Raw genomic sequence first — 10,968 nt, forward strand, 5'->3', positions numbered from 1 at the left:
ATCAAATTTCGCCTGAGCACTATCATTTTCAATGGCGCCCTCAATTTACACCGAAAGTTCAGTACAGCTATGTTTGAAACTCGAGCGTTGCGGTGTATGGGTGTAATGTACAGGATTTTAATTTTTTTTTAAATATTTGAATAAGATGCTCTACCTGGCCTCTTTTTGGCTACGACAGTTTAATAATTTGTCATTATCAATACTAATTATCATTAATGAAATAATATTCAGTCAGAGGGCTTATTTATGGTAATAATATGTATAATAAGCCTAAAGGCGGCGCTTTCCTACGGCAGCCATCTTGGATGGTACACATACACAACTCTGCATTACTCCGCCATCTTGTCAGCACTCTAGTTGTTTAATAGCTCTATGCTTTTTCTCCTTGGTATAATAGCGCATGAATGGCGCCCTCTTGCTAAATTGGAAACTTTTGAACCTTGACCGACGCTTCTATTTGTTACGCGTAAATCGCGGAGAACGCTATCTTGTGTTTATAAGATCTTTGCCAAAACTACTCCATAGATAGAGGGCTCAGTATTTCAACATGACGTCATCGGAGATGGGAATGGGGGAATATCCGAAATATATTTTTAACAACAAAAGCTCCTCTGATGAGGCATACGCTGATGTGCAGTAGGCCTAGTTATTTTTTGCTTGCGGTTAAATATGAAGTTGTTTTAATTTGAATAATCGGCATAAGTTACTTGAATCAAAGGTAGGCCTATTACTGTAGATACATACCGTAATAAAGCCATTTTATTGTGAAGTTAAAGAATCGTAGACTATAGATAGGCCTAGCTGAGTAATAATTAGGCCAGATCTAGCCTAGCTAGACGGCTAACTACTGTAACTAGTACTAGGCCTAGTAGTAGGGCCAGGGCTAGGGCTTAGTTAGTTAGGCCCGGGCCCTACCAGATCAGCAGTAACTGTTGCCTAAACATTAATATTATCAACATGACTGCCCCATTTTAGATCTTTCTGTACTGTAACGCATAAAATTAAGGCTTTGTCACAAAATTCAATTGAGGATTCTCCAATGTAAATACACTGTTCAGGGATATTGCACTACACTTAGGCCTAGTCTTAGTTCTATAATAGCAAAGCACATTTTCATACTTTACACTTACTAGGATTTAAAAGCAGAATTGTTAATACACCTAGGAATAGGCTATCACAAAATTGATTAATTAAGGTAATTCTGTAAGAAGCCTTCTTGTGAAATAAAGTCGATTTTCTTAAAAGGACAGACCATCAACGTACTTTGAGTACTTCGTATTATTAGAGCCACTCGCAGCATCATTGATCATACAGTAATCTGAAAAGCCATTTTTAGATATTAGCACATTGTGATTAATGAGGTCAAAAGCCTTAGTGAATCCGGAAGAAGTACGACTGTTCCAAAGATGCGAAAATGTTGGAAAATATGGGCTGATTTCCACGTAGATTTTTTCCGAAAGTTGGGCTTTGAAATTATTTTTTTGTTTAATTTATTTATTTATTAAAAATTCGACAAAGCTGTCCATGAGGGAACCATGGGCTGAGGGCCCAACACAAAAGTGGGAACCTCTTGACATAAAATATAATACAGAGTACAATATATTAGAAATGAACGGAACAACAAGGTAAACATTTAAAATACATTAAAAATTACTATATAAAAAAATAAAGTTAAAAAAAATAAAATAAAAAAATAATAACTATTAAATAAACAATGTATTAAGCAGTAATTACGATTGTGCGCACCTATTTTCCTAGCAATTTTCTGTGCAAATTTTGAGCTGGTTTTTGGGGTATCATCCACGCAATTAAAAAAATTTACAGTATGGTCTGCGGTTAATTTCGGAGTAAACACCATGAGATTTACACTAACAAATCTACAGCCAGGCTGAAGCTACTGTGTTGTATATTGGTGTCCCAAACAACCAGTGGCATATCCAGGGCCACCGACAGCTGTACATGGGCCCCAGGGCAGCTTTTTGCTGCAAGGGCCCATTGGCTGGGGGTGTGGGGGCCGCATAGGGCCACCAGCGGGGTCAGGGGCACAAGGGAAGCCCTTGAAAGCTACAGACTTTTAACAGATAAGAGGACTAATTTAATCGATTATAGAGTGCTTAATTTCAGCAGGTCATAAACAATAAATTATAGAAACATGACAAGTAAAAGCTATCTTTCCTTTTATTCAAACGTTGTTTTTTTTTTATTATTATTATTTTTTTTCCACCTAGCCCAACGAGGCCCAGGCCCTGAGGCACTTTTCCTGTCTGCCCCAGCCTCTTGGCACCATGTGTCGTATTTAGGGGTGTGTGCGGGAGTAGGCCTTCCCATCCTAAAAAAAACTTGCACCACTCTAGTTGTCCCCGTTGAAATGTTCGAAGCAAAGAAATTGTAGATAAAAATCACCTTATATCACCTTATTTTTGCGAGCTTGTGTCTCTTTATCATCCAGCCCCACACTTTAAATTATTGTATTCGTGTGGAGGATATCCCAAAAAACAAACTCAAATTTGCACAAAATCGTAAATACAGATTATTACATTGGTTGTGTATTGAGATATTATAGGCCAAGGCCTGATTTTCTGCAAAAAAAATGTGGGGAAATTGGCCCTTTTTTCCGAAATGCGTGGACGAAATTCTAGACTTGGATTTTTGTGCCAGAGGTGTGTTCCCCATGCAAGCCTTATTTTACTGTCAAGCCCCTCCAAATCACCTTTGCATTCCCCCAATCAAACAACATCCTTACCAATTCAGCTGGTCATGCTTAGAAACCCCAGCATGCATTGTGAACAGGGTGGTTCATGTTATGTTTTAACCCTAGGCCCTAGCATATACATGGTGTATACTGTAAATACAATTCATTAGTTAGTGGTTTACAGGCCTTGTTTAGGGTGTTTGCTCCTTCCAGGTAACCACTTTTATATTTCTAGCTTCTGCTATATCTGGTTGATTGGATTGGATTTATTCGGTGGGAGACACCAATTATAGCCCACGAAAGTCTATAAGAAGACTTATTTCCAGTTGGGTCCCAGTACACTGGGAGACAATCCCCTACTTTTTTCCGAAGAGTGTATAACTGCGTTATTCAACGTGCACATGGGCCATGAATGCTCACGGGACAAACGCCTTAAACGTATCATCCGAAAGACGGTGCACTATTGGAACCTCCAGCTAAAACACAAGGAGAGGCAGCGATGGGAATTGAACTGGGGACCTAGAGATTTCGACGGTTCAGCTCTCTTTGGTCACAGGCAAACAACACATTTTTTTCTATTTAAATTGGTTATTACTTAGCCTGGGTTCCAGGCCCTAATTTTAGGTTACTCACTCTTTATTGCACTTAGTGCGCGCCATACTTAATTTAATTGGCATCCCATACTTGATTTCTTTTTTTTTTTCGAATTATATTATTCCATCTCTAAATTAACTTTCTTGTTGGTGGCGCTGTCCAGATTGAGAAAAATAATAAAAAATAAGAGACTTGTGGCAAGTCTAGTTATTACTGTAAGCTATGAATTAAAGTCAGCTACTGAAAGTGAGTGACTAAAGTGCTTCCACTTTGAATTATAATGCTCACAGTCCTTGATTCTACCACTACTGCAAGTGGATGCTACTGAAAGTGAGTGACTAAAGTGCCTCCACTTTGAATTATAATGCTCACAGTCCTTGATTCTACCACTACTGCAAGTGGATGCTACTGAAAGTGAGTGACTGAAGTGCCTCCACTTTGAATTATAATGCTCACAGTCCTTGATTCTACCACTACTGCAAGTGGATGCTACTGAACGTGAGTGACTAAAGTGCCTCCACTTTGAATTATAATGCTCACAGTCCTTGATTCTACCACTACTGCAAGTGGATGCTACTGAAAGTGAGTGACTAAAGTGCCTCCACTTTGAATTATAATGCTCACAGTCCTTGATTCTACCACTGCTGCAAGTGGATTCTGCAAGAAGTCACTGACATGTAATAAGGTAATTCTATTTTTTTTCAGGTATCGGGAGCAGTCAGTAGCATTATGAATAAAAAACAGTGTTTGGCATTGGAACATAACAAACCGTTTATAATTGAAAATATAGATGGCAAACGTCTACTTGATTTAATGGTTGAGAAAAACATTTTCAGCACAGATGATGATGAAGAAATCCGAGAAGCAGGAACACGAAAGGTAAAAAACAAACGATATTATTATAATTCTTATTGATTTTTACTATTCCCAGCAGGGATTACTCTTGCTTCTTTGATTTTGAAGATATTTTTTGAGCAACTCTTGATTCAGGAGGGAAAATAATCTTTGAAACAATGAAAGTTCTTGGATTGTGTGAATAGGCACTTTACGCAAGAGGACGGGGAGCTGTCGACAACGGCAATTCGGGTTACGTGCCCAAGGGTTTACTGTGGTCTTCACTCTCTGATGTGCACAGAACTACAGTCCACCCATCTTCCCGTCCTGTTGCGTAATGTGCCTGTTTATCTCCTGTGCGGAGAGAGGCAAACATAAGTAAAGTGCCTTGCCCAAGGACACAAGCAATGAGACGAGCATCGGTCTCGAACTACCGATCTCACGATCGACACCTTACACGCAGTTAAGCCGGGCACTCACTGCATCGTACAACGAATCCAACTCCGCTCCCTGCGAGCGCTAGACGTCGCGATCCTATCTGCTGATTGCTAGTGGCAGTCTGAGTGGATTGTCATTAAAACAATCTGTTGTACGCGAGTCATGACACGCAGTGATTGCTCGGTCTAATTATTCAACTGTTTTTTTTTAAAACTATAATGGTTTTTTCTTAACTAATTTTTAAGGGTTTTTTATTAGCACTTGTAAAAAGTGCAGTACTTCACCTTGTTGCAAGTTGCAAATGTATTTTGTTAAGTGACCGGTAACAGATATATTTTTATATTTTTATTTTATAAAGATACCAAAACCAACTACTGTAGTAAATATATATAAAATCACTTTATTTCGAAACTAAACAAAGCAAAACATACAAAACCTAGGTCGTGACCTTATAAAGGAACACGCAAGGTAAACAGACAAAAAACAGTTACAAAAGCAGGTGACAAGAAAACAGGAGACTTAATAAATACAATTTTTATTATTTTTTTTTTTTAAGCTGACTGCTGAAAAGTTTTATGACAAATTGTTGAAGAGCAAACATGGAGATGCCTATACAACTTTCAAAACAGCTTTGAATCAAAACGGTGATACTTACATTGTAAAAGAACTTGAAAAAATAGAACAAAAATATGCCAAAGTTCCAGATGAAAATTTGCCTGACCCACGAAGAGCTGGTGTGTATTCTTCAAATAATTTATTTAATTTAGATATTAATTTTCATTTACTATAATCTTCATTATAAATAGTTGAAGGGTGAAGCATGAAGAAAAGATACAGTTTGGAAATTTTATTCACTTACCTATACTTATTACAATTGAGAGGACAGGTAAATTACAACCACTTGGCTAAAATGATTTATTAGTTGAAGGTACACACAAAGTACAGTATTATGTATACACTACTGTACAAACTCATCAGTTTCAAATGTTAATTTAACCTTCGACAATGATAAATTATTTTAAATGACTCATTATTGGAATAAATCTTAAGCCCTGTCCAGCGACTATCGTATGCCCATATATAGTCATGATGTGCCTATATATGGTCATGATGTGATGTCATCATGACCATATTTAAGCATGTCACATATTTTTGTCAAAAGTAAGCAGACCTGTATCCATGGAGACCTCAACACAACGTTGAGCGCACACTGGGTCGTTTTCATCAACAATCTACTGGGACTGCCACTGACAACAAGCTAATGGGATAGAGTCGTCAAGTGTAGCGGAGATCGATGCAGTGTGTGCCTGCCTTTAACTATTAAAATATCTAGGTGACAACCAGAATTTAGTAATTGATCGATTTACTGATTGATTGATTAATTAATGAGTTGTTGGGTCGCTGAGGCTGATTCCCACTTTCTTAAACATGCCATTCTCAATTTCTTTTCACAGGTGTACATGCAGGTGGGAATTCAGTGTATGTATCAGGCCATGGAAATACCGTTATCGCAGGAGGACAACATGTCACTGTTAATAATACCTTTCGTCGTTAAACCCTGTTCACATGCACCACGCAATAGAGTATCACAGTCATGTCGTCACGACGCCAGGTGACGCTCTCTGTTATCTACAGACGTTGGTTACCGTTCATTTTGCCTGAATGACTTAGGCTTTCTGGAATAGGCATTTTAAATCTAATATTTTACCATAAAAAAAAGCTCGCATTACATTATTATATTATCGAACTCACATTTAATCATCAATTAAAATTTACAAAAAAAAAAGTAAGATACAACATTTTAATAATTACGTTAGAAATTGGGATCAATGGTTTGTCAGTGGAGAAAATGGCGCCCAGGTTGAACGATTTTTGCAATGATACGAACATAGTAGTATCACGCGGTATAGTGACGTAACACTGAGTACTCTATAGAAACAATCGTCTACCGGGAACCTGTAGTGGTTACGTGATGTAGAGGGTATAACTTACAGTGCGATAAGTGTTAAAGTATAGGAAAAGCGGTTGTTGGCGGTTGTAAAATCAACTGTAAATTAGGCTTTGGAATTTACGTAATCCTTTGTGAAACTTGAGCTAGCCCAGAAATTGTATCATGTCCCGCTCGCAGTTCACGGCTCAAAGATCCTTGTGCATACCTAAGCTTGCCGCTGATAGGTGGGGCTAGGCCTAACTTTTCTTAAATAATCTCAATATTTGGGGCCACTATCTTTCAGAGCATTAGCAAAATATTACAGCAAAATTCTCAAGTTTCCAGTCAATGTAGTAGAGTTTACTGGCATTCCAACAAACATTTGTTTCGTTTGTGCCTTAAAACAAAAACACTTCGAAGAAGCCATGCATTTTCCTATTACTGAGCGTAACTGGCACTGTCTGTTTATGTTTTCTACCCACTATAGGTCACCGATTGTGTCTGTTGTTTTAAATAATTAGTTCGGTACAGATTATGAGATCAATAAAGGGTTGGGATTTTTTATTCTTGAAACTAATCCTGCACAAAGGAGCTCTGATAAAACTAATGCTTATGATTTTTTAAATTGTTCTTGACTAATTGCCCATTTATATAAAGAAATAAGTTAAAGTTAAGATCTGTCCACACTAGCACGTTAATGTTAAAAATGTGCGTGATGTGCCTATCTATGGCATGATGATGTCATATCACACCCATATCTGGCAAATCACAGTAAGTCTCATACAGTTTCATAGTGTGAACAGAAATATATACATTGGTTAAGCTATGCTTTTAATACGAAGAGTAAATGAGTAGTTGTATTGTCGTATTTAGTTCAAGTCATGTACTGTGCAGTGGTGGATCCAGGAATTTGAAATAGAGGCCCAGGGAGAGATTAAACGTACATGGCACCTCAGCTCCACTATGGTTGGGGATTAAGCATGAATGCCTATGGCATCTCCAAATGGTTTGAAATGGCACTTCCAGGCTAACATTTCAATGTTGGTTTTTTTCCCTGATTTTTCCAGCATGGACCTTTTAAATCTGCCTCTGCTGTACTACTTTTAGTATAATAGCAATTATTAAATACGTTGGTTTGTGCAAGATATTGCCTTGTGAAGAATACGATTTTTGGTGAAGCAAGTTTATTATGAATATTTTCATTATTTTTGTTTTTTATTAATTTATCCTAAATTACGTGTAGGTCTATACTGAAATTTCTTGTCATACCAGTGATGAAAAATATATAATGCTGTACATGTACATTTAATTATTTTTAAGACACAGATATGACAATAGTAAAATGGTTATTAGTAAAATCATCATGTTTAATTTTAATTGCAAGTATGAAATTAAAAATGACCATGATGCATTTTTTTTTTGTAAATAAACATATATTGAAAAACTGCATTTTCCTGATACTTTTTCAGCAGTGTTTATCTCAATTAAGCTAGGAATCCATTTGTCCAGTTGCGATTGCGGCTTCGTTTGCGGTGTAGTGCGTTTTAATCAATATAACTGTCTTAAGCGAGAGTGATTCCATTAGTTGCATCATCATAACCGCATGCGCTCATTTTAATTGCTCCATGGGGCGATTTATCTGTTTTGATTTCAGCCTACCTTACAGTATGGTGAATGACCTTTTAAATCTGCCTCTGCTGTACTACTTTTAGTATAATAGCAATTATTAAATACGTTGGTTTGTGCAAGATATTGCCTTGTGAAGAAACACTTTTTTGGTGAAGCAAGTTTATTATGAATATTTTCATTATTTTTGTTTTTTATTAATTTATCCTAAATTACGTGTAGGTCTATACTGAAATTTCTTGTCATACCAGTGATGAAAAATATATAATGCTGTACATGTACATTTAATTATTTTTAAGACACAGATATGACAATAGTAAAATGGTTATTAGTAAAATCATCATGTTTAATTTTAATTGCAAGTATGAAATTAAAAATGACCATGATGCATTTTTTTTTTGTAAATAAACATATATTGAAAAACTGCATTTTCCTGATACTTTTTCAGCAGTGTTTATCTCAATTAAGCTAGGAATCCATTTGTCCAGTTGCGATTGCGGCTTCGTTTGCGGTGTAGTGCGTTTTAATCAATATAACTGTCTTAAGCGAGAGTGATTCCATTAGTTGCATCATCATAACCGCATGCGCTCATTTTAATTGCTCCATGGGGCGATTTATCTGTTTTGATTTCAGCCTACCTTACAGTATGGTGAATCCATTCAAGGGCCTTCAAAAACGCACATGATGGAATCAATTAAAACGCACTGTAAACGCAACAGGAGCCAGGACTACAACTGCAACCGGACAAATGGATTCTTAGCTTTATGTGTAGCAGAAAGGAATGTGAAGTTTGGTGACATTTTTGATTATAGAGACACCTTTTCTACAAGTTGGCTACAATACAAAACATTTGAAAATTAATAATAAATAAGTCTTTTTTTTTATTATTAAAAAAATTAAATAAATGAACCATAATCTACGGTAAATCCCCCCTAATAGACCTAATATGATTTCAAAGTTTCATTACTAAGCCCAATCCAATGTAATCAGTTTTAACATACAGAAAGGAAGTTTAATAAAGAGGATTCTTCTTTGAAACACCTTCGTTCTATTCACACAATCAATCTTATGGGAGATACACATATCAATTGTCCATATTTGCACAATTGATTTGGGAGATACACATATCAATTGTGCAAATATGGACATGATGTGACATTTATCATGCCCTTTATATGGATGTGATATGACATCATGCTCATGGGCAGTTCACAAGTGTCCATCAAATTTGATAGTGTGATAAGGCATAAACACATGATGCTGGTACAGGTGAAGTCTACTTTTCAAACTTTTTTAAGTGGCATGGCCCACTTTTAGACTCTCTATTCTTTGGCAACCCAAGGTAAACTATATATAATATTGTCATCAGCAGTGGCATTGGTATGGGCTGTGCAGCCAGTGCGAAACACTGGGGCCCAGGTTGGGGCAGTTGGAGGCCCGATCAATACTTCGGAAATTCCTACTTAAATTTTAAAAGGGTCCCTCAATGCTATTATAGGTTTTAATATCCTACTCATGTCCCTAAGGAGAATTCCATAATGTTGCAGCTGTAATCAGCGCATGGTTGTGTTTGAACCTACTACTTACTCACTTGTACTCCTGGGTGGAGAGAGACAACCATAGGTAAAGTGCCTTGCCCAAGGACACAAGCGACTTGCACAGCGAACCCCTGACCTCTAGGTTGGGAGTTCAAGCTACAAACGATGCGCTAGACTGGGTTCCAGTCTATATAAACTTTGTCTTAATCAGTGAAAATGCTTACAAATAAATCGATTTTGGCACCAATGGCATAATACATTTTACTTATTTGCATGTGGCATTCCAATTTTTTTCGTGGTGCAGCCCACCTTTATTCTCCTTTTTTCGTTGTTTTACGTTGTTTTACGTATTTATACAATGCTTGCACATGCCAAAGCTATTTCAAATTAATTTATAATTACAGTCTTGATAAAGGTGATCATAATGGTTAAATCTATAGGCCCCTTGCAATGTTTACATTGGACCCAAAGATCTTATAACCGCAGTTTGGCCGCGTTGGACGCTGAAAACAACGTACAGTGCAGATTCGGCCTATCTATGAGTGAAGCAAAGAAAACTCGCCAAAAACTTGTAGGACGATTCGGAAAGGGTCGTGACAAAGTGCGAGTCATGCGAGCCAATGCGCGAGCCATGCGAGTCATACATTTTAAATCCTTTTTTTTCACCGGGAAGCTTTGCCTGTGTAGTCCAGTCATGCGCAGTACATACACTTTTTCGAATCGTCGATCCGGAAGTATGCAGCGCTGATAAAGATGTTGTTAAGATACAAATATACAGATACATACATACAGATATATTTATATATATGTACTGTATTTATTGATATATCTATATATATATATATATATATATTATTTTATATATACTGTATATATTTATTTATATATTTTTATATTTATTTGTATATTTATACATATATATATTTATTTGTATATTTATTTATATATAGGCCTATGTATATATTTATTTATATATTTATGTTTATATACTTATTTGTGTATATATATTTATATATTTATTTATTTATATATATAATGTATTATTGTTTTATATTATATACTGTAATTATTTATATATTTATTTATATATTTTTTTATATATTTGTTTGTATATTTTTTGTATATTTATTGATATATTTATTTGTATATGTATTTATATATATTTATATGTTTATATATTTATTTATATGATTATTTAAATTTTTTTTATATTTTGTTTGTATATTTATTTATATATATTAATACTGTCTCTTATACACATCTACCGTAACCCTAACTCTAACCCTAACACTAACCCTAACCCTAACCTAACAAAA

The 10,968-nt window shown here is 35.9% G+C and overlaps 1 protein-coding gene and 1 long non-coding RNA gene across 2 annotated transcripts; one reads left to right on the plus strand and one right to left on the minus strand.

Moving 5' to 3' along the window:
* The first annotated feature begins 563 nt into the window (after window positions 1-563).
* Window positions 564-7,937, plus strand: LOC117123599. The gene is made up of 4 exons (XM_033269592.1): window positions 564-718; window positions 3,992-4,165; window positions 5,115-5,292; window positions 6,013-7,937. The coding sequence occupies exons 2-4, from the start codon at window positions 4,016-4,018 to the stop codon at window positions 6,111-6,113; spliced, it is 429 nt and encodes a 142-aa protein (XP_033125483.1). The 5' UTR covers window positions 564-718; window positions 3,992-4,015; the 3' UTR covers window positions 6,114-7,937.
* LOC117123600 lies at window positions 7,543-10,213 on the minus strand. Its single transcript, XR_004447866.1, has 2 exons — window positions 8,753-10,213; window positions 7,543-8,147 (listed from the first exon to the last, which is right to left on the minus strand). It is a non-coding gene; the product is annotated as an uncharacterized LOC117123600 (long non-coding RNA).
* Between the last annotated feature and the right edge of the window lie 755 nt (window positions 10,214-10,968).

This window comes from Anneissia japonica, unplaced genomic scaffold, assembly GCF_011630105.1.
Source record: "Anneissia japonica isolate Jap-2015-1 unplaced genomic scaffold, ASM1163010v1 scaffold287714_len2871179_cov188, whole genome shotgun sequence".
In the NCBI taxonomy this organism is placed as follows: Eukaryota; Metazoa; Echinodermata; class Crinoidea; order Comatulida; family Comatulidae; genus Anneissia; species Anneissia japonica.